Here is a 20,785-nt window from a genome sequence, read left to right as displayed (position 1 = left end):
TGTACCGGTCGATGTCCTGCAGTTTTTCGGCTGATCACACGCGCATTCCTCACTTGCACAGCACATAATGCATCGCCTCATAGCGTGAGATCACCTCAGACATGTCTGCCGCCGTTCGGTCCTTGGTATGAATCCGATCAATGCCCGCGTCCAGTATTGACGTTGCGGGTTTTTATAAAGAGCGAGGCAACCTTGATGCGCCCGGACTGCTGAGAATAACCATACCACGCGTTGCTTCAACGACGGGCAATATGAGCATTTTATTTCCTGCAGTATGCAAGACACTGGTGCGCCTTGCTCGTCAAGCCTCGTATTGTTCTCGCCTACCCAGCCCTGAAGAGGTAAGCTTTCGAGACGCTTACGGCCAAGGAAGTAATCGATAGTCAGAATGGGCGGTACCCCTCCCTTCACACCAAGAATAACCCGTCAGACCTAATGGCCTCAGGGCTGAAGCTTGAGTTTGTTTCGATTCAGGGTACTTATACACCTGGCCTTGCATGCAGTGCAGATTATTGTCGTGCATTTTCCTTTCGTAACATCTACCCAGTCTAGAGTTTTGGCCGATTGGAGTCGGTGAACGAACAAGAACGTTACATTATCTTCAGTCGCTTATATCTACACCTCGAAACCTACTTCCATCGAGCTACGATCTTGCTATCACAGCACTCAGAATGGATCTAAAGACTGAGCAACGGATTGCCATCTACCGTGGAGCCGATCTACCCAGCCAGTACACGTGGAGTCCGTTCGTTTCGAAACTCGAGCTTCGATGTCGTCTATCCGGTCTCAAGTACATATGCGAGATTGGCTTCCCTCCGTCAGGGCCCAAGGGGAAGATACCATACGTGGAAGTCACTTTACCTGGACAGTCTTCCGTATGGCTTTCAGACTCGACTCTGATAGCAAAAGACTTCGTCAACAAGGGCCTGCTTCCTGACTTGAACTCCAACCTGAGTGTTGTGGACAAGGGTCGTGATCTCGCAATTCGAGCGCTGATGGAAGACAAACTTGCTTTCTACGACACGTACGAGCGCTGGGTCAAGAACTACTATGTCATGCGGGACCATGCCATGGGAAAGCTGCCCTACCCTGCACGAGTCATCGCTGGTACTCTGGCGTATCGAGGCATTATCCAGCGACTTCACGAACAAGGAACAGGTCGCTTCAGCGATGCAGAGATAACTGCCTTTACTGAAGAAGTCTGGGAAGCCATCAATGGATTACTGGAGGCGAGTCTGGAGAAGAACGCTGAGCAGGATGAATGCTTCTGGGTGCTGGGTGGAAGGGAGCCGTCTGAGGCCGACACTTCAGTCTTTGGCTTCGTTGTGGCTAACCTTGTCAGCGATTCTGCACCTTGGAGCAGAGACCTGTTGAAAGGAAACTTCCCTATGACAATTGAGTACGCAAGAAGGATCCACAAGAAGTACTTCCCCGATTATCAGATGTGGGACTAAAGCATGACTTCACACTGAGGGGTTCAAGAGCAAACTGCTTTGCGATGCTTTCAAAGTTGCACATTAATTCTTGGATCTCTTCATCATCACCAAACCAACCTCAACGCTCCTCGAAGATCGCATGACGAATCATAAACTGTGCGATGTACCGTTCAGTACTGGTTGGGCACCCAGAGTCCATGGCAGCCCCACTTCCTGTCCGTTCTCCAGCCTCCATAGGCCTCGCTTTGGTCTCCACATGGCAAACACAGCCGCTGGCGTCATCTCGTGTGCACATTTCCGCCATTCGTCACTGGCACATGGCACTTCGGTGTCGAAGGCTACCTTGAGAAGAGACTGGAAACCAAACTTCTCGTACAGTGGCTTCCCCATACTGGACCCTTCCAACCAACATTCAAGATTGAGATTGTCAGTTTTCTTAATACCTGCTTTCATGAGGAGCGAGCCGATACCGCACAGACGATGTGCGGGATGGACCGCCATCCAATTTAGTGCTGGCACTACATTAGCATGTATCCGGTTTTAGTTGCGGTGTCGGAGTGCCCAATGGTCAGGCAGAGGAGGACCTCTTTTTAAATCGAGTAGGGTCAAATTTCATTTTTGATGATCTCCACTTACCACAATGAGGCCGCGTCATCCAGTTTGCCCGCGGCTTATAGACTTGATTCAAGATCGATTCGCAGAATTTTCGACATTCACCCTCAGGCCACCATGGTGCTTCGAGTTTGGGTACACCTTTTGCGAATGGGTTGGTCGTCGATATCACCCATTGCACGCAGCCAACAGCCTGGTCGGTGACCGTGTCGAAAGCATAGAGCCAGTGACTTGCTGGGTCTGATGTGTGTTGTTTCCAAACCCGTTCTTTCGACTCGATGAGCGCAGCCTTTCGATGCGCAGGTGTGAAGCCAAGGACCGGGAAGAACAGTTGAATGAAAGGTTCGTACGGGGTGTGGTTTGCTGCCCAGATCACATCCAGTACTTCGTCCAACTCTTGCTTTGTTTGGACCTCCCGGACGAGGTAACGATTGTTCATGTCTGTCGGAAACTGCTGTTCGATGCTAGCCATGGCGACATCGGCGTACTGAAATAGAATGTCAAGTTACTGACCTGCCGTCTTGTGAGAGCTACAGCGGAGTCGGAGATACAAAAAAGCATCAGGATTGGATACAAGTAGATTGCCGTGTTTGGTCAACCTTCCCAAACAGGAAGGAGCTATTGTGGTTAAGGCTGCTTCCCTAGCGCGCCTCGGCGCGACGAGCCAGCATTTGGCAAGTCGCACTCACTCACCAGCAAACACCTGATAACCCCATCATCTTCTAACGTTCTGGTCGCACACGTATCACCAATGTCGTGTTGGAGGGCTTGTGACCTTCCTTGCTTTGTCCGGAACTAAGACACCCGGCCGCTCGGCAACAATACAAAGCGGCGCGGTTGGGACGAGTTCCCATTCATCACTGGTCCGAGCTTCGGAGCGCAAACACGGCTGGGCGTAATGCGCGTACTGAGCCACATTGGCAGCTGGAGAACGTGATATAGTTACACCGGAGATGCAACCTTCTTCTGCCGCCGTTGCTGCTGCCTTCCTAACTCCGCTAGAGCATTATTACTGAAGCCATGGAACGACCACCTAGGTACCAACCTGTGAGCGCAGATGAGGAGGAAGAGATCGTGAGACAGCTTGAAGAAGAGAAGGATGGCATCGCTTGGAACAACAATTCCACGGAGATTATTCCGACAAACACACGCAGCTTCGTCGCTTTCATGTCACTGCTGCTGCTATCCCTCTCCGCAAACGTGCTATTGGTAATGGACAATGCAAAACTGCGAATCTTGACTCACAGTGCTGGAAAGACGCCTTACAGTGGTCTGACCTTTGACACTCCTGTCGCTTATGAACCTATATCACCATTCTGGAACCCCTTTATCAGTACCCAGGAAATGGACGTAGCGTGGGATTCCATCGACACCAACCCTATGGCAGTGGCACTTCACGACGACTTCGTGCGCAAGGTTGGACTGCCTCCATCTGGCCGTTTTCCATGGGATACAGAGCGCAGCATCTACTACCTGAAAGGGATTCACGATTTACACTGTGTGAAGTACATTCGCAAGGCTATCACAGTGAAGCACACCGGTGGCAACCAGACCTTCGACTTCCACCACATTAATCATTGCCTGAATGGCTTGCGACAAGATAGTAGGTCTACTTCGTCTCAACCTAGGATCTGGCTGATCACTCGACAACAGTAATGTGCGCAGCTGACGACACTCCGATGCCAGCTCTGGCGGAACACATCGGCGCTGATCAGGTTCGGAAATGTCGTGATTGGAGTAAGATGACCAAGTGGGCTACACAACTGGACCGACATGCTTGCTACAAGCTCGACGATTATCGTGAGGCCACCAACACCCTCGAACAGTTTGCATTTTGTCCGCCCGGGTCGCCTTATCAGCCCATCCAACAGGCTTACTTCGACTACCATGGACATAAGGATCCATACGAGGTCAAGGATGACGACGACGAGGTCGTAATATTCTGAAAGCGCTTGTGTTCTGATCGACAGGAGTTATGTTGGACGGCAGGTTTGCGCAGCGCATCTCAAATGAAAGTGCAATACACCAAAGTCTGCTCCAACTCAATTTCAACGCTCGTATCTCACGCCCACTCGTCTTCGAGAAGCATTTGATAGAATGCCGATCACGCAGCCAAACATAGCAACTGGAACACAACATGTAAATCGTCGGCGACCAAATGCATGCTCGGGAGGACCAATCCCGAATATATCGTCAATCGGGAGTAGACTTAATCACTGATGCTTACCGGGTGCCAGGAAATAGATTGCTTACGTTGTGGCAAGGCTTCCGCCGCGCGTCGAAGTCTCTTCTCCCTTGCTTGAGCGCCGACCCGGTGCCTGAAGTACCTCCAAGGCAGAGCTGTGGACCGCTCATTTTGCCTCCGATTCCCGAGGCGCATTTTCGCACACCAGCAAGACTTCGGAATTCTGGGTCTCAGGGTGGGATACAACATGTGAGAGTGACAGCAGAGCTGCTGCTCAGCCTGATCTGAGGAGTATATGAGGGCTTCGTGAGGCACTTTGGCTGATGTGCTGTCATCCACAACTGCGACTCAGCAACTCCAATAATTGAATCGGCAAAGGTATGTTGTGAACGGGTCTTTCAAGGGATCCATGTAACTGACGCCTTACCAATAGCACACAAGCTCATCCACCATGCGATCTACTTTGATTCTTTTACCCGTGCTGGCTTTGGCAAGCAGCATTTTTGCTGCACCCACTCCAAAGTGCGGGTGGAAGCCGGACCGGCAGCCAGACTGGAAGCCACACATCACGAACCCGGTTCCGGAACCAGCAAAAATCAAAGACAGAGCTGCTCCTCCTTCCAAAAAGCTTCCAGAGCCCAAGATGATCAACTGTTGAATTGTACGTCTCCTTTTCCCTACGGTCTCCTACGACACAATCGCCCCTACTTACGCTCTTCAGTCTACCGTCTGAGCCTCTGTGCAGCCATCGGTACCCTGATCTATCTTCAAGAAGTTAGACTATCCTGCGCAATGTCAGGCGCGGTCTCTTTATCAGCTTTTTCTACTTCAGTCCTCAAGCTCCACAGACATCAATGCAAGTTCAGTCTTTACTGTCAGACGGTATCTACCTCGTGATGACGCTTAACATTAGTGCTCAGATGCTGGTCCGTCGCAGCGAACATCATCTGACGGCTTTGTGTCTCGACCACTAGATTTCGTTTCGCTTCCTGATCAGGCAGTACCCCCACAGGTGCGTTGGCAAATGTTTCACGGCGGCTGGGAGCCAGCGTCTGCCAATCTTACTCGACAGATGCTGTACTACCGCGCTAGAAGTGATGTGTTACAAAGTTACACCAGCCCTTGGGGACCCTCAGCCAGACTAGAATCCTGCTAATGATGGCGCAATGGCGATCCATCTCAGCTGAGACAGATTTATGGGTCACTGTCGAAGCGATGCTGCCGACACTACTTGTCATTCGTACACTGTAAGCCAACGAATCTCGGGCAACGGTCGAGACCACACCAGTAACACAAACATCACCACAGGTGGAAGCATCGCCGTTGATCGACTTCGCTCGGGTTCACTGCACAACCACGTACAACGGCATCCCCCGACTCCGAGCTCGTCTACCCTTCCACCCAGCCTGTGATATTACGAAGCGCGTATTTGACTTGTTCGTCAAACCAGGGCGGATAAGGATACTGTTGTTTGTTTCTCAGGCGGTCTGCCTGGCGAAACCTTACATTTCTCAAGCGATGCGCCTGAAGTTGGGCGCAGACGCCTCCATCTACAACGTTATCTGCACTGGCTGTTTCGACTCCTGCATCTTGGCGCCCCGTCCACTTCTTCCGCGGCGTTTGAATGGCTCAGAGGTGAACACTCGACAAACGATGCGATGACTGCCGTATTTGTTTCTTCCCATCATTCCATTACACGGCAGCCAGGGTCGAGTAATGACTTAGGTCCGTTCTTGAATGTTGTCACTTGGATTCTACTCATCACTTCCGCGTTGGCGGTTGTGACTAGACTCATCACGAAGCGCGCGTTGAGGCGGCGAATTGATGTTGACGATGCATTTGTTCTTTTAGCTTTGGTAAGGATGACCCACTACGTTCCCGTACGTTAACCCCCAGACTAACGATCGGCGCTCAGATTACCAGCATTGGGTCAGGGGCATCTGTTAGCATTCAAGTCGCGAATGGCTTGGGTCGCGACTTCTCGACATTGGATGAAAAGGATATTGAAGCCTATATGAAGGTGTGTCTATTGACGCGCTCGTGCTAGGAAACAGATGCTGACCGCTCGCTGTGCAGGCTGAATATGCCAACAAGATATTATATATCGCAACTTTGGCTCTGGCAAAGCTATCAATCATATCTTTGCTTATGATCCTCACCGCATCAGACAGACACCGCCATCTGGGTCTTGGGCTGACCGGCTTTATTGCGCTGTGGGGTGTCGCATCAGTGATTGCTACGTCATTCCAGTGCGGCAGCGCATATCCATGGCGTACAGCCGACGCAGAACGCGACTGTATTGACTTCGTAAGTTCAACACTTACTCATGTTGCATCTCAGCCGTCACCAACGTTCCATTAGATTGCCTTCTGGCAAGGCATGGGCGTCATCAACATGTTGACCGACCTGGCGCTGATTCTATTCCCCGTCCATGTCATCGTTACACTCCAGATGAGCATGGCTAAGAAAGTCACCATACTTACCTTCTTTGGAGCGCGATCATTGTACGACTCATTCCTCCCCTGCTCGAGAGGCTTTTTCTAACAGTCTGCAGAGACATCGTTGCGACCACTGTCCAGATGGCTTATATCGGCGGATTCTCCTCTGCCAACCCAACCCGAGATCTCTGGAAGTGGACACTCGTCACCCAGATTATTGAGTGTATTACCATTCTCACATCCTGCGTCCCCTATCTCCGGCCACTTCTCGAGTCCATTCCCTCCGGCCTCTACGGTTCTGATGAGATACGTCGCCGCGGCACACCGTCTGAGCTAGGTTATTCGCGCAGAAAGGATGGATCGTACCAATTGAGCAGTACAGATTCGAAGACTGGTGGTACGAGCCCGCCGAGCCGACCACAGAGCAGGAAGAGTCGCACCGAGAGTAGTATGAAACGGTTCTTGCCTATGCTTTCGCAGGATAGGACTACCCACTCGAACTCGGCTTCTGGTGTGCCAGGCGGTCCGCGTCGACTTGATGGACGGATAGATGTCGAGATTACAGCCATGAGAAACAAATCTGAGAAAGACAAAAAGTGGGAAACGGACAGTATAGGCAGCAATTCCAAGATCTTGAAGACCACTGTCGTAAGTGCTGAATGGGAAGAGGCGCAACGACAAAGCCAAGAGGCTTTGGTGGATGAGATCAAAGTCCTGCGATAAAGTCAATCTCGTCCGTCCGGCAATTCATCAGCTTCTCATTGTTCTGTTACGCTTTCTGTCTCTTCATGTGTGCTTTTTCCATGACATGCATATCCAGGCACCAGTCACGACGTCTATCGCTGCGAGCCATAAGTGATCTTAAGATCGTGGGATCGGCTTGAGGTATGGCAGTCCCGCGCCAATGAGTCTGATATTGAAACCATCGATCCCACCTGGGTCGCCATGTCTCGAATGACTGGCCGCGGACACCGTGGCCTTCATCGATGCAAAGTGGAACGTGGTTTGAGCTGCCATTCCTAGACTAGCCATGGCAGTGACAGGTACACGGTAAGCGATTAACATGGGCCTGCTGTACGTATGCAGACAACGCTTACTGCTGTCCAAGACCTTGTGCATTGCTTGAGCGTTGTACCTCGTGCGATGTATGAAATAGGGGTCTCGAAAGCGACACGGAAGATTGGGCGTCGCAAAGCCATTGGCTGCATGCTTCCAGATGCAAGACATGCCTTCAAAGTTTGCTGTACACGCGATGAATGTCTTCGCAGGTAGCCGAATGCTGTGGTACTCGCAAATGACGCTGCAACGTGCAGGTGGCGATGCACACGGAGGAATCGAGGAAAGAACCGAGCCGAGAACCGGTCAGCGCCTTTCTGCTCGTCCTGCTTCCAGCCTTGCGTTGATACTTCGATCGTGCTTCCAACGATTGCGGTACGAACGCCTCAGTCTCTTTGACCCAAAAAAAGCCACAATAAGCCGTTGGGTATGTGGGTGAAGCTGAAAAGGATTGAATGATGCAGAAAGCCCACGTGGTCCAGATTAAGTAAGCGCAAAAATCGCGTCCCACAAGGTTGCACCATTCCTTCATTCTCCTACCCAACCACCTCGCATCCATGATATTGCCCTGGCTCGTCCTACAACCTGTCTGCGGGGAGCCCACAGGTCTAATCAAAACGGACTGGCAGCCGTTTCTGTTGCCACTTAATCCATGCCTTCATCTCCATCAGCATGCCGCCTGTTCAACGACGCTATTCTACAGCTGTATTCCGTGCGACGCGGATCTCAATATTGACAATCTGAGCCCCTTCCGTCATTCCGCCGTCACCACAGAAGGGGATACTGCCTCTTTCCTCACATCGGGCGTGGGTAAAGAAGCCCACTGTTCGAATTGGGAGGCGCTGCAGCTCCGATGAGCGTGCAATTAGCCACCCATGCATGGCCTGCAGTTTTGAGATAGAGGTAAGAACATTATCAGGCAGGAACAACATCCATGGCTGCCACCTGGGAAGACATGGGAGCAAGGGACAACGCTCCGATGCATGCCACCGCTTTCTGCAGCTCCTCCAAGCCCAACTGTGCGACCTAAGAAACGAATCAGTGCTCATCCTTGAGCTGCTCTCTCAAGCTACAAATGCTGTGCAATATGTCGAGATGCCGCCGTACACGCGCTTCAGCTGCACGGAGAGTTGTCTTAGCGGCTTGCCTGCTCAACGCTTCAGTGCAGTGCCGAGCCATACTGCCTAGTCCTCATTGTCTAACGTTCTTGCCGGAACACATGGCTCACGTTACCTCCGAAGGAGATATATATCAATATTGACTTGCATTGCATGTGTCCCGTATCACGATCTCCCTTCCACGTACCGTCTCTCCTTTCCCATTCCGCTGGCTTGTTCTCTTTCGGCTCAAGACGTCATCTCAACGACGGTACCGTTTATCTGATCTTGAGTCTCCCAAACACCGCATCTTGTCAATCGACGGTTTCTCAAGATGGAGAAGCATGTTGAGCTCCAGACCTTCGACGGCAATATGCTACGGAATCGGCGGGACAAGGACTCAATCTCGGATGTCAAAGGTGCAGAGTTCGACCGTGATCGATATGAGCTGGCCAGAGTGGGTAAGGAGCAGGTGTTGAAGGTTTGTACTCATCTATTCTGAGGTATGCACAAAGCTGATATACACAGCGTCGCTTCGGCCTGGTGTCTATGACGGGTCTTTCCTGCGGTCTGATGTGTACATGGGAAAGTCTGCTTGTGTAGGTTAAAACACCAGTTTCGAATTGACCTCTCTGACATCTGAACAGTATCTTTGCTACTGGCTTCCAAAAGTGAGTTGAATCTTCCAGCACCACCAGACATCTTTCTAAACCAAATAGCGGCGGACCTGCTGGTCTCATTTACGGTTTCATACTAATCTGGCTCGGCAACTTCTCGGTCTTCATCTGCATTGGTGAGCTGGCAAGTGCTGTACCAACAGCAGGAGGTCAATATCATTGGGTATCCTTGCTTGCACCACGATCAAACAAGCGGTTTTTCAGCTACATTACTGGTACTGTCACTCCTGAGTCTGCTGACTTCCCAAGTTCTCCTAACTGACGAGTATAGGTTGGCTCACCGTCATTGGCTGGATCGCAGCTCTCACATCAGTGTGCTTCTTTGTTTCCGATCTGGTATTGCAGTTGACGAGTCTGAACAACCCTGACGGCTATGTGCGAGAGAACTGGCATGCGACGTTGCTCTTATGGGCCGTACTAATGCTCTGTGTTTTCATCAACGTATTCGTCAGTGGTGCTTTACCGACCATCGAAGTCGTTGTCCTGATCGTCCACGTCCTGGGATTCTTTGGGATCTTGGTACCATTGGTGTATCTCACGCCTGCACACAACACTGCTAAGGACATCTTCACCACTTTTCACAACAAAGGACAGTGGCCTACACAAGCTCTGGCCTTCTTCGTTGGTCTGCAGGGCAATGCGCTTGCTTTTGTCGGAACAGACTCTGTAGTACATGTAAGTTTCTACTGCTGACCTTCGAGACCTTTCTGATTCCTCTAGATGTCAGAGGAAGTCAGGAACGCTAGTACCGATGTACCACGCTCGATGCTCATGAGTCTCGGCATCAACGGGACGCTCGCCGTGGGATTGCTTCTCGCTGTGCTTTTCAGTGCGACTAACATCGAAGGGCTGCTTATGGAGGAGTCATCATTGTCGCCTTTCATCCGAATCTTTCAAAGGGCTGTAGGCTCCAATGCTGGTGCTACTATCATGGTTAGCATCATCATTGCTCTCGAGTTTTGTAGCGCAATGGGTTGCTTGGCTGCTGCATCGCGCATGACTTGGTCTTTCGCTCGTGACAGAGGTCTGCCCTTCTCTCGCGCTCTTAGTATGGTAAGTATTCGCTGTTCTGGCGATGTAAGGAACCATCACTAAGGCTTCACAGATCGACAAGCGCACCACCATTCCCGTGGTAGCCATTCTCGTCGTAACAGTCTTTGCCGCCCTCCTCTCCCTAATCAACATCGGCAACAGCGCCGCCTTTAATGGGACTATCTCGCTCGTCCTCGAAGGGTTCTACCTTTCCTACCTGCTTGCCATCGGCCTTCTCTTGTGGCGTCGCGTGCGTGGCGATCTCGACAGCCAAAACGCCGAGCTAGCAATCTTCAACTCCTCGCCTCACCACGACGAATCGTACGACCGTAGTCTGACCTGGGGACCCTGGCGTCTCAAGGGTGCGCTTGGTGTTGCTAACAACGCGATCGCGATCTGCTATCTGTTGCTCATCATCTTCTTCAGCTTCTGGCCAACACACACGAACCCAACAGCTGAGATGATGAACTGGGCTGTTGTAGTCACTGGCGGCGTTGCAACATTCTCGGTCATGTACTATGTCATTTTTGCGAGGAAGAGCTACACTGGACCGATTGTGGAGGTTGACCCTCATGTCATGTGAAGGGGATATCTGCCGGGGAGAGTGTTGGAGCGGGTAAAGTGTACGAAAAGGTCAACAGCCGGCGTGAAGGGTATCTTTGGAGTTGTACTGAACAACGATTCTTTTGCATTTTAGGTCTATCGGATAAAATGGCGGTACACAACTCATCTTGACTGACCATAGATTGACATATTCCTATGTAGTATGATAACGAATTCATGACTGAAAGTAACTTGCGAGTTTAATTGGTTTGCTGCCTTCTCAAGCGTCAATAAATTACTTTGTGGCAAATTGAGCATCTTGACCGTTTTTAAGACACCCAAAACGTCTTTCGACATCGAAGAGTATGCTGCTCATCAGTAAGCTTGTGCCAAGTCAAGATGATGGTCGTTGTCACGTGAATATCTGCAGCGACACGTCATTTAGGACCTTCCTGACCGCGCACCTACCCGCAGGCACCGACCCACCTCCACACCATCCATCCTGTCCCTGCATACCTGTTTTACATTCCGTCATGTTTATTTCTCTTCTATTCCGCTGATCCTGGTAATCTTTTTGCATTCAACATCACTGATGCACCGCCAAACATATCCGCTTGGGGAGTGTTGAGGACGCTCACAGCAGCATGGCCACCGTCTTCTCCTCCCTCGTGCGACCTGCGACACTGCGACGCCCTTCGACCGACACAAACGAAGCCACTGGTTCGCCGCCGTCATACCGCAAAAATACTGCAGAAGAGACTGATCTTCGCAATCTGAATGTCTCCTTGCAAGCCCTCACCGACATCTTCCCTGACATACAGCCAGAGGTTTTCCGTGAGATGCTGGCATCCTTTAGCGAAGAAAGCAGGCTGCAGGTCATAACAGAAGCGCTTCTCAAGCATGGGGGCAAGTGGGTGCGAGGGCGTTACCGGATGCCAGCTGAGCAGGAGGAGCAACGGGAAACTGCGCACAAATTCAAGTACCGGGCACATGACACTGGAAAAGACACGCGCGGCAAGCCTTTGGTGCTTGAGGATACCTTCCGCTCAAAACACTACAAGGAGGCAGCAAAGCAGGCACTGTATCAGGAGTTCAAGGGTCTAAGCCATTCGACCATCAGGGCTGTGTTGGCGGAGTACAACTGGAGCTATACACAAGCACGGCCGACGCTGCTGGAACTATCGAGCAAGAGCTGGAGGTCCAGCATCACGAACTTTTTCATGCGCCGAAAAGCACCATCTGGGAAAGACCACCCGCTAGTGCTATGGACAGCTGCAGATCCAAGGACAGGTCGCCAACGGACGCCGCTACTTGTTAAGACCAGGAACGACGAGCTGAATCGAGAGCTTTACGAGAATCTCATAGTGCCCGAACTGTCGGAGCAGCGAAGTAAACAACTGCAGGAAGACTTTGAGCTGGCGTGGAAACTGCACGAAGAAGAGTCTGAACAAGAGGGCGAGATGTACGATTGCGAGTGTTGTTTCATGCCGAACACGCTGGAACAGATGTCCACTTGCGATATCGACGGCCACTATATCTGCTTCCGCTGCATTCGACACGCTATCAACGCTGCGCTCTACGACCAGGGCTGGGCACGCAACATCAACACGGAGCTATGCACACTCAAGTGCATAGCACCCATGACGGATGGAGACTGTCAGGGATGCATCCCACTTGTCTTTGTTCGCCGCGCATTGCTGGAAGAGAAGGACGGCGACGACAACGTCAACAAGCTTGACGAACGCTTCAATAACGAAGCGCTGATCAAGTCGCAGCTACCTCTAGCTCGATGCCCGTTCTGTTCTTACGCTGAACTAGATGATTTCGCCCTCCCAAACGCAAACCTGCTTGCGAATCTTCGACTCAAACCTCGCCCTATCGTGCTAGCATCGCTGGCATCCGTTCCACTTCTCGAGCTGCTTTGCTTCAAAGCCACACAAACCATCACCCTACTCCTCGTCCTGCTCTACGCCGCCTTCGCACTCCTCTTCCGCATCCCGATCATCGCGCCCTTCCAATCCGCCCTCCGCCGCATTCACCTCAAACGCCGAGGTCTCCGCTTCCAGTGCCTCTCGCCGACCTGCAGCCGCGCCTCCTGCCTCTCATGCACCGCACCCTGGCACGACCCACACACCTGCTACTCCTCGCAGCTCACATCTCTCCGCCTTACACTCGAGCGCGCGACGACCGACGCGGTGAAACGCACCTGTCCGCAATGCAACCTTGGCTTCGTCAAGTCGGAAGGCTGCAACAAACTTGTTTGTCTGTGCGGATACTCAATGTGCTATGTTTGCCGGCAAGGGCTGGCGGAAGAGGGGTATTTCCACTTCTGCCAGCACTTTCGTGAGAGGCCGGGAGAGACGTGTAGGGAGTGTAGTAAGTGCGATCTATACCGTGTCGAGGATGAGGAGAGGGTTGTGAAGAGGGCGAGGGAGAGTGCTGAGGCTGAGTGGTGGGAGAGTCAAGGTGAGGGTGCGCAGAAGGGCCTGAAGAATGAGGTTGGGAAGGGGAAGAGGAAAGGTGTGCTAGGGGCTAGGAAGAAGGATTGGGAGGGGTGGGTTGAGGGAGTCTTGGAGACTTTCTTGGTTTAGGATGAGGGTTGATGCATTCGTTATGGCGTTCTGGTGGGCATGGAGAGGATAAGATACCCGGCATTGGCATGTTATGCTTTAACATATACTAGGTTGTAACCACATCTCTTGTGTTCGCATAGATCTCAAATTCTTGTATCAGTCGAGAGCTTCCCAATTCTCGCTCTGGAGGTGTTCATGGTACAAGAATGGAACATTGTGAACCCTCATCCTCAGCCTGGAGGTAATCAACGCCGTCTCCACCATTTCCGTGCTCGATGCAGCGCCAGTAATGCCAAAGTTCGAGCAGTATGCAGTTCTTCCTCCCGGCCTGTGCTTGACATGTCTCTAAACTATAAAAAATTTGCTATGCTTCAGCAGCTTACCCCTCTCCACCATCCTTCTCTTTGACATTTCAAAGATTGACCAGTACCAAGACACATCTGAAAGGCACTCTACGCCTGCACTATGTGAACTTCGCCGCCTTCCAAAAACAAAACTTTTTTTGGGGCACATGGGCGTCCTTGCTCTACGCTGCGCCACACATAACCTCAAGATGCGACTCATACTTGGTATGCCCTCATCGGTCTGTCTGAGTCGCTAGTAAACTCATCTCGTAATTTTGCAGCTGTCGACATCTTCGCCATCTGCACAAATTCTTCAGAAGTTCGCAAGCTGCTGTCTCATGTGCGGAAAAGTCTGCCTCTATAAATACTACACCGACACACACATGTTCTCTGCTGTACCAAAACCTGAGGGACTGACCGCTTATGGCTGTCTCCGCCTTGTCTTACATTTACAATGAATCTAGGAGGGTGTCAGACACTCCAATTTTATCTCGATCACATGCAAGGGTGTTCTGACTGCCTCCTGACCTCACTGTAAGTAGGAAAACCTCCCTCGAGCTCTTGATCTCTATCTTTGCACCAACACATCATTGCCAACTCAATCAGAATGAGAAAGAATGCTGCTCTATGAAAGAGGTGCATGAAGCCAAACATGTCGAAAGTGATGTGGACTCCACTTCAAAGAGCACCATGAGTCCATCATGGAGCCCTGCTACTCTTGTGCTCTGAGCACACTTCAGAACTCTCACCTTGAAATTCCCATGCTGCGCGGCTATGTCATTTTCAACATACGATATAAGCTGACTTTTGCTGCTCTTTAAGCTCTTTTCTTCTTTCAGAAAGCCGTTGTTTCGTGAACCAAAATATAATTCATTGTCTTCACGACAGGAGACTGGACTCTAAAAACACATCGAAGATGACCTCATGCTGCTTCTGTCTGTCAGCCAGAAATTCTTCAACTCCGTCCACATTGGCGGTCTCTGCTATCCAAAAGTCCAGGGCCTGACTGTATGTCTTTCGTCTGTTCGGAAGGCGCACAACGACCCGTCATGGAAGTACCAAAAACCTCCATAGCTCGGTGTGAGATGTGATGCTCCGCTTGGTTCTAAGAAATCTTGCTATTTTACTTCCATTGATGCTGTAGAGAGTCGAGAAGAGAGCGGGTGTCCAGACATGTGTGTGAGAAGTCCTGCTCGAAGACAAAGCTTGTTGAGGTCATAAATCTTATCAAAACCTAGAAGTCCTTTGCACTCACCTCATGCTGCTTTTGCTGCTGCTTTATCGATCCAATATCTTGCACTCGGGCGGGTGAGAGGCAATCACAGAACATTTTCAAAACACCAAAACACCTCCTCCAAGGCCTCTTGTGCCTCTGATTTTCTCCTCTGCTCGAAGGATTGTGGGGTTTATACCATACTGAAAGCATGCGACATCATGTGCAATGAAGTGGCCAAGATGGACCAGAAAAGGATTGTGCGAGACATCTTGTTGCGCTCTTTGTCAAAAGATCAGTTCAGAGACGTTCAGGATTCTCTGGACCCGAGCACCTTGCATAAGTGCGATATGGATTAGTCGAGTCAAGTCCTGCGGACTGATTGCGGACACATCAGCAGCCCATCGATGGTTCTGACATGTCTGGTTGATCCTTTGCTTCAGCTTCACAGCAAAGCCGCAGTAAATTGATGTGCAGAGGTAGAGATTTAAACTTTTCGCATCATCGTCGTAAACATGAAACTTCCACCTATGCAAACATCATGTCATTTAGAACTTCTCGCCTTCCAGGATGGGCCTTGCTTCCTCACTCTTCCACCATGAGACGCCCTCCTTTCCAGGATACGAGAACTTGTCCATAGACTCTGGCTTCATCTCCACACTGTAACCCGGCTCAACCGGCGTAACATAGTATCCCTTCTCAATCCTACTCGGGTTGAAAAAGTGCTCATGAAGATGGTCAACATATTCAAGCACACTCTTCTTACCCGACACAACAACGTAGTCGATTGTCGACAAGTGCTGCGTGTACTCGGGCAGACCGACACCACCGGAGTGAGGAACAATGGGGACACCGAATTTGGCGGCCATGAGGAGCACGGCGATGACTTCGTTGACGCCGCCGAGACGGCAGGCGTCGATTTGGCAGATGTCGATTGCGCCCGCTTGAAGGAACTGCTTGAACATGACGCGGTTTTGGCACATTTCGCCGGTCGCGACGCCGATGCCGTAGGGCTTGAGGGCTTCGCGGATGGCTTTGTGGCCGAGGACTGTTGAGTTGTCAGTGCAAGTCCCAGGAATTGGATGAAGGGAGGGAAGGAGGCTACGTACCATCGTCGGGGCTGGTAGGCTCCTCGATGAACCAGGGCTTGAACTCCTTGAGCTGCTTCATGTACTCGATCGCCTCAGGGACGCTCCAGACCTGGTTGGCGTCGACCATGAGCACGTTGCCCTTGTCGAAACCGATGATCTCGCGCGCAATGCTCAGGCGGTGCTTGTCCTGTGCTACATCGCTGCCGACCTTGAGCTTGAAGTGGCGGTAGCCCTTGCTCAGTGTCTCCTGCAGAAGTGCCTTCATCTTGTCCTCGCCGTAACCCAACCAGCCGGCTGATGTGGTGTAAGCAGGGACGGCCTGCGAGTCGAGGGCTTCCTGCAGACGCTCCTTCTTGCCCTGCTCGGACTTGGTGAGGATCTCAAGAGCCTCCTCGGGGGTGATGGCGTCAGTGATGTAGCGGAAGTCGATCAAGTCGACGATCTGCTGAGGTGTCATGTCTGCGACGATACGCCAGACGGGCTTTCCGAGTGTTTTAGCCCAGAGATCCCAGATGGCGTTGACAACGGCACCAAGGGCGAGGTGAATGACACCCTTCTCAGGGCCGATCCAGCGGAGTTGTGAGTCGTTGACGAGATGGCGCCATGTCTTGCCCCAGTTCTCGACGAGAGATTCGAGTGTTCGGCCCTTGACGCGGTCTGCGAGGTGGGCGATGGCGGAGCAGACGATCTCGTTACCGCGACCGATTGTGAATGTCTGAAGAAGTCAGTATAAGCTGACTGGTTGTCGAACTATCGGTTAGGCTTCAAGCGGCCCGTATGATGCTTCCAATATGCTCCAAACATGCTGAGGCTTGTCGAAAGGGTCATAATAAAACTTGTTCTCCGCCTCGAAAACGACAGGTTTTACATGAAAGAGCGGCAAACGGATTGACTCACCATACCGTGTCCAGAGAATTCTGAATCTGTGCTGAGAATGCAGTAAGCGGAAGAGTAGTCACCCGCCGCGTTCATGGCATCGGAACCAGTCTTATCTAGGGATGTCTGCAGGGAAATTGTGAGTCCATGTCATCGGAGGTTCGTCAGGTAGCTGTACATACTGGGAACCGAACATCCCTCGTCTCAACGCCTGTGATAGTGACCATCGTAGTGGAGTTGTGGTAATGGTACTGTGATGTTTTGGTCGTTCCGAGGATTCGGAATGAAGCGTTCAGTACCCCCGCGGTATCTCGAGCAATTCCCCGAGGCTTGAGGCTGGAGTTTTGGGTATCAAAAGAAAAGGCAAGGTAAAGAGAAGAGCGAGCTTCAGTGTAATAATCAATTGGCAATCACCGCGGCGTTCGAGCAGCTTTATACGATCTGGCAACGCGTCCGACAGTATCCCACTAACCCCCACATTGGCTGGGGTTCTGGAAAAGGGATCCATGATTACCCCACCATCACGGCCCTCATTCGTGGAGAAACTGTTGCCGCAGCCACAGGCAAGCGCAGGCAAGCGGGCTGGTGAGGCCCCAACATTGAGCCGCGTGAGCGTTTTATCGGCATCTGAGGCACAGTGAATGTCACACGTGAGCTTCGAACCGTAGATGGGACCCCGCAATAATTTGATTGAGGCTCTGAAAGCTTCGGTTGTTGGCGAGAAGCTTGATCTTGACCACGGCAGAGGTGCTGAGCATGCGGGGACAATATAGAAGATGTTCAAAAGGTAGTAAGAACATGGATGATTGATTGGGATACTACCTTGTTACAGCCTCGACGCTTCTGGTTTGTTGAAGTGTGGAATATTTACGGCCGTGGAGCACTAGTGAAAGCAGACTGCCCTGGAGCTTGAAGCATGTTACTCCAGGCTGGGATGCGCTAAAGAGCGGACTTACTAGATTAGGTCCAGGTATGGGGAGTAATAGCGCGCGTGTGCTTGGGTGAGACATGGAAGAGTGGTCGAGACAAGCGAGATCTGTTGTTTGTCCACGAGTACGCTTGCTCCTGTACATTAGCACTGACACAGGCTGGTAAACACACCTTGTGAATCGTCAATTGCTGTAACCTCCACTACGTAGGTGTTTGTATGCTTCAAGATCCGAAGACCCTAGAGCATATCAATGGCTGTCTGCTAACGGATCCTCCACTGTGCTTACTTATTTGATACCCCGCTTCTCCGTCTCGCTGTAGTAGATGACCATACGCCAAAGCTTCTTCACGAGAGACTCCGCTTCATCGTCGAGGGCCTACACGTCGATCAGTCACAAATCTCATACGAGGAGTATGTTAGAGGGAGTACTCACCACTTCGAGGTTCTCAACCAGCGCCTGCGGGCTGCCCCTACTCTTCAAGTGCTCAACGATTGCATCAACCAACATCTCTTCCTGCAGACCCATGAGTTCCAGGACCTTGTTCGCAGCCCAGTCCTTGATATCCTTGTCGATGTTCTTCTCAGGCAGATGCTCCCAGGAGATAGGCCACTTCCATAGGCCCTCCTTGTCGTTGGGAATATCCCTGGCAAGCTGTCGCTGCGCATCCTCGACCTCTTCTTGTGTGAGGTTGGCACGCACAGCAGCGTCGAAGTTGATAGGGATGAGGGCGCGCTTGCGGCCGCCGGTTTGATCTGTGACTTCTTCGTCTTCGAGGAGGTTTTCGACGTCGGCGGCGGTGCGGCGGGGAGCAGCAGCGGTCTCGAGTTTCTTGGCTGCGGCACCCAGGGAGATTTTGAAGTGTTGAGGCTCGCGGTGCTCTCGTGTGCGCTCGATTTCGTCGGCTTGTTGGTCGAGGAATGCATCGGCTTGGCCGCGAGCGTGATCTCGTTGCTTCTGTTGGGAGGCCATTTCGCGCTGCTCCTGGGCGCGGTCGACGGCGTCTTCTTTTGCCTCTCGCTCGCGGACCTTCTCACGCTCACGCATGTACTCGCCGCGGTCGCGGTAGTAAAGATGGCGCCGTATCGAGGCCTCCTGATCGTCATCGAAGTCCTTGAGCTGCTTGGCCTGCGCGTCTCGGACTGCTTGCTGCTCAGCCTCTTGGTTCTTCACGCGATCGCTTGTGCGTTCCAAAGAAGAGACACTTCTGCTCTCGTGCTTGAGCCATCGAGAAAGCTGCTTCTGGTAATCGCTTTCAAGCTCCTCGTCCCGCTTCTTCTTGCGTCGGCGCTCAATCTCAGAGTCGCTGGCCGAGTCATCGTCGTCTTCACGACTGTAGTATGTGCCACCATTGAGAGACCCTCCGTTCGTGAAGTTGACGCCGCCCTGGTAGTCCTTGGGGAATTGGGAGCCTCTCGGGCCGCTTGGAGCTCCTTGAACGCCTCGATCTGCCTTTGGTCCAACTGGAACACCATTAGCACCGCCAGGACCTGTAGGTGCAGAGGGTGGTGGCGAGCGCCTACCGCTACGGCGACGCTCTGCCTCCTCCAGCTCCTCTTCTCTTCGAAGTCGTTCGCGATCGCGCTGGTTCGATCGGTCACGGAATGCTGCGATCTCGGCCGCAACGATCTCGCGCATTTCCGCAGGGATATCCGCAAGCTCATCTTCCGCGTTGGTCAGGTTGACAAAAGCAACCTCGACGCCGTCTCCATCTTGAGGCGGCATGTCCTGCATCATAACGTCACCGCCGTAGTCCATCTGGGGCATGTTTGGTGGGTTGAATAGGCTTGCGAGCACGCCGGACAAAGCCTCTTTTGCGCTGTCGAGTCGGAACTGGACGGTAGCCTCGTCTTCGTTGCGCGTCTTGCTCCATTCCTCGGCGTATTTGATTGACGCATCGTCCACCATGACATGCAGTTGACTTGTCTCCACCTCTGCACCGTCCTCCGTCTTTTCTTGGCCAGGCTTCTGTCGCTTTGTAGGGATCTTGACCTCCTTGAAGATCTCTGCTGCTGTCTCCAGACTCTGCGCGTCCGCGAACTCGGCGAAACCGAACGTTTGGGGCTTGTTGTTGGCGTCGGTAGCGCGTGTCCAGCGCACCAGCTTTCCCGCTGTCTCCAGGATGCGCTCCATGCCATCGTCTCCTCCCACGCCATCCGGGATGTTACCAACGAAGATGGTACGGGCAATTTCTTCGCGAGTGGGTGGTATGACCTGCTGCGGTCCGTCTCTGCGATCGCCGTCCCGGTCCATGCCCAGTCCTCGCCGAGCAGGCATGGCTGCGCTCTCCTTGCGCCCACCTACGGGGCTGTCGACAGCTCCACCACGCCCTGACTGTGTTCCTAGGCGAATAACGGGCGCATTGAAGTTGAAGTTGGGCATGTTGGCAGGCGGCTGCCAGTTCGAAGGGAGCGGTCGTGGGCCGCCGAGTTGTGGAGGGCCCTGCGTCTGCGCAACACCTGGAGGAGCGACGCCGGGAGGAGCAGCACCTGGTGGTCCACCTAGACGGTATCAGTATATGTGACGAGCCTTCTCAAGCTTCACGTACCCATTCCAGGCGGCGCCATGCCCGGTGGCGAGCCTGCATAACGCGGAGGGCCGCTGAACCCTGGTGCACCTGTGCGTGTTAGCTATACTCGAGTCGCACGGCGCAGTGAACCCACCTGGGTAATTGTACATGGTG

The 20,785-nt window shown here is 52.3% G+C and overlaps 9 protein-coding genes across 9 annotated transcripts; 5 read left to right on the top strand and 4 right to left on the bottom strand.

Annotated features, from left to right (window-relative positions):
* Positions 1-671: 671 nt before the first annotated feature.
* BU25DRAFT_400213 (uncharacterized protein) lies at positions 672-1,454 on the top strand (the record flags this gene model as incomplete). The annotated part of the gene is made up of 1 exon (XM_033704959.1): positions 672-1,454. The coding sequence occupies one exon, from the start codon at positions 672-674 to the stop codon at positions 1,452-1,454; it is 783 nt and encodes a 260-aa protein (XP_033557849.1).
* A 129-nt stretch (positions 1,455-1,583) lies between these two features.
* BU25DRAFT_349501 (uncharacterized protein) lies at positions 1,584-2,487 on the bottom strand (the record flags this gene model as incomplete). Its single annotated transcript, XM_033703257.1, has 2 exons — positions 1,584-1,948; positions 2,073-2,487. 2 exons carry the CDS (start codon positions 2,485-2,487, stop codon positions 1,584-1,586), a joined length of 780 nt encoding a protein of 259 aa, XP_033557848.1.
* A 307-nt stretch (positions 2,488-2,794) lies between these two features.
* On the top strand, positions 2,795-4,100 carry BU25DRAFT_172084 (uncharacterized protein). The gene is made up of 2 exons (XM_033700832.1): positions 2,795-3,651; positions 3,702-4,100. The coding sequence occupies exons 1-2, from the start codon at positions 3,069-3,071 to the stop codon at positions 3,992-3,994; spliced, it is 876 nt and encodes a 291-aa protein (XP_033557847.1). The 5' UTR covers positions 2,795-3,068; the 3' UTR covers positions 3,995-4,100.
* Positions 4,101-5,768: 1,668 nt separating this feature from the next.
* On the top strand, positions 5,769-7,648 carry BU25DRAFT_172087 (uncharacterized protein). Its single transcript, XM_033700833.1, has 5 exons — positions 5,769-6,089; positions 6,149-6,253; positions 6,310-6,540; positions 6,595-6,737; positions 6,788-7,648. Exons 1-5 carry the CDS (start codon positions 5,892-5,894, stop codon positions 7,392-7,394), a joined length of 1,284 nt encoding a protein of 427 aa, XP_033557846.1. The 5' UTR covers positions 5,769-5,891; the 3' UTR covers positions 7,395-7,648.
* BU25DRAFT_172163 (uncharacterized protein) lies at positions 7,464-8,158 on the bottom strand. The gene has a single exon (XM_033700835.1). It carries the CDS (start codon positions 7,896-7,898, stop codon positions 7,533-7,535), a length of 366 nt encoding a protein of 121 aa, XP_033557845.1. The 5' UTR covers positions 7,899-8,158; the 3' UTR covers positions 7,464-7,532.
* Positions 8,159-9,037: 879 nt separating this feature from the next.
* On the top strand, positions 9,038-11,188 carry BU25DRAFT_172090 (amino acid transporter). Its single transcript, XM_033700834.1, has 7 exons — positions 9,038-9,305; positions 9,353-9,423; positions 9,472-9,495; positions 9,544-9,716; positions 9,773-10,176; positions 10,222-10,554; positions 10,607-11,188. The coding sequence occupies exons 1-7, from the start codon at positions 9,159-9,161 to the stop codon at positions 11,114-11,116; spliced, it is 1,662 nt and encodes a 553-aa protein (XP_033557844.1). The 5' UTR covers positions 9,038-9,158; the 3' UTR covers positions 11,117-11,188.
* Positions 11,189-11,592: 404 nt separating this feature from the next.
* Positions 11,593-14,021, top strand: BU25DRAFT_414119 (uncharacterized protein). Its single transcript, XM_033707204.1, has one exon. The coding sequence runs from the start codon at positions 11,721-11,723 to the stop codon at positions 13,665-13,667; it is 1,947 nt and encodes a 648-aa protein (XP_033557843.1). The 5' UTR covers positions 11,593-11,720; the 3' UTR covers positions 13,668-14,021.
* A 1,653-nt stretch (positions 14,022-15,674) lies between these two features.
* On the bottom strand, positions 15,675-17,559 carry BU25DRAFT_442396 (mandelate racemase/muconate lactonizing protein-like protein). Its single transcript, XM_033709297.1, has 4 exons — positions 17,356-17,559; positions 17,195-17,299; positions 16,316-17,012; positions 15,675-16,254 (listed from the first exon to the last, which is right to left on the bottom strand). Exons 1-4 carry the CDS (start codon positions 17,398-17,400, stop codon positions 15,755-15,757), a joined length of 1,347 nt encoding a protein of 448 aa, XP_033557842.1. The 5' UTR covers positions 17,401-17,559; the 3' UTR covers positions 15,675-15,754.
* An 831-nt stretch (positions 17,560-18,390) lies between these two features.
* BU25DRAFT_349621 (uncharacterized protein) lies at positions 18,391-20,484 on the bottom strand (the record flags this gene model as incomplete). Its single annotated transcript, XM_033703264.1, has 2 exons — positions 18,391-18,480; positions 18,538-20,484. 2 exons carry the CDS (start codon positions 20,482-20,484, stop codon positions 18,391-18,393), a joined length of 2,037 nt encoding a protein of 678 aa, XP_033557841.1.
* Between the last annotated feature and the right edge of the window lie 301 nt (positions 20,485-20,785).

The sequence above is a fragment of the Macroventuria anomochaeta genome (genome assembly GCF_010093625.1).
Source record: "Macroventuria anomochaeta strain CBS 525.71 unplaced genomic scaffold BU25scaffold_35, whole genome shotgun sequence".
NCBI classification, from domain to species: domain Eukaryota; kingdom Fungi; phylum Ascomycota; class Dothideomycetes; order Pleosporales; family Didymellaceae; genus Macroventuria; species Macroventuria anomochaeta.
The sequence above is the reverse complement of the archived record's forward strand: the minus strand, read 5'-3'. Positions and strand labels throughout refer to the sequence as shown.

What these genes read in the sequence shown, in the direction of transcription:
- BU25DRAFT_172087 (XM_033700833.1), top strand. Translation starts at nt 5,892, where the DNA reads ATGACTGCCGTATTTGTTTCTTCCCATCATTCCATTACACGGCAGCCA. An exon ending in CATTTGTTCTTTTAGCTTTG is followed by an intron (nt 6,090 to 6,148) that starts GTAAGGATGACC and finishes ATCGGCGCTCAG; the next exon opens with ATTACCAGCATTGGGTCAGG. An exon ending in TTCTTTGGAGCGCGATCATT is followed by an intron (nt 6,738 to 6,787) that starts GTACGACTCATT and finishes AACAGTCTGCAG; the next exon opens with AGACATCGTTGCGACCACTG.
- BU25DRAFT_442396 (XM_033709297.1), bottom strand. Translation starts at nt 17,400, where the DNA reads ATGGTCACTATCACAGGCGTTGAGACGAGGGATGTTCGGTTCCCA. An exon ending in CGAGGGATGTTCGGTTCCCA is followed by an intron (nt 17,300 to 17,355) that starts GTATGTACAGCT and finishes ATTTCCCTGCAG; the next exon opens with ACATCCCTAGATAAGACTGG. An exon ending in GCCTACCAGCCCCGACGATG is followed by an intron (nt 16,255 to 16,315) that starts GTACGTAGCCTC and finishes ACAACTCAACAG; the next exon opens with TCCTCGGCCACAAAGCCATC.
- BU25DRAFT_172163 (XM_033700835.1), bottom strand. Translation starts at nt 7,898, where the DNA reads ATGTCTTGCATCTGGAAGCATGCAGCCAATGGCTTTGCGACGCCCAAT.
- BU25DRAFT_172084 (XM_033700832.1), top strand. Translation starts at nt 3,069, where the DNA reads ATGGAACGACCACCTAGGTACCAACCTGTGAGCGCAGATGAGGAGGAA. An exon ending in GAATGGCTTGCGACAAGATA is followed by an intron (nt 3,652 to 3,701) that starts GTAGGTCTACTT and finishes ACTCGACAACAG; the next exon opens with TAATGTGCGCAGCTGACGAC.
- BU25DRAFT_172090 (XM_033700834.1), top strand. Translation starts at nt 9,159, where the DNA reads ATGGAGAAGCATGTTGAGCTCCAGACCTTCGACGGCAATATGCTACGG. An exon ending in TTTGCTACTGGCTTCCAAAA is followed by an intron (nt 9,496 to 9,543) that starts GTGAGTTGAATC and finishes TAAACCAAATAG; the next exon opens with CGGCGGACCTGCTGGTCTCA. An exon ending in GAACAGACTCTGTAGTACAT is followed by an intron (nt 10,177 to 10,221) that starts GTAAGTTTCTAC and finishes TGATTCCTCTAG; the next exon opens with ATGTCAGAGGAAGTCAGGAA.
- BU25DRAFT_414119 (XM_033707204.1), top strand. Translation starts at nt 11,721, where the DNA reads ATGGCCACCGTCTTCTCCTCCCTCGTGCGACCTGCGACACTGCGACGC.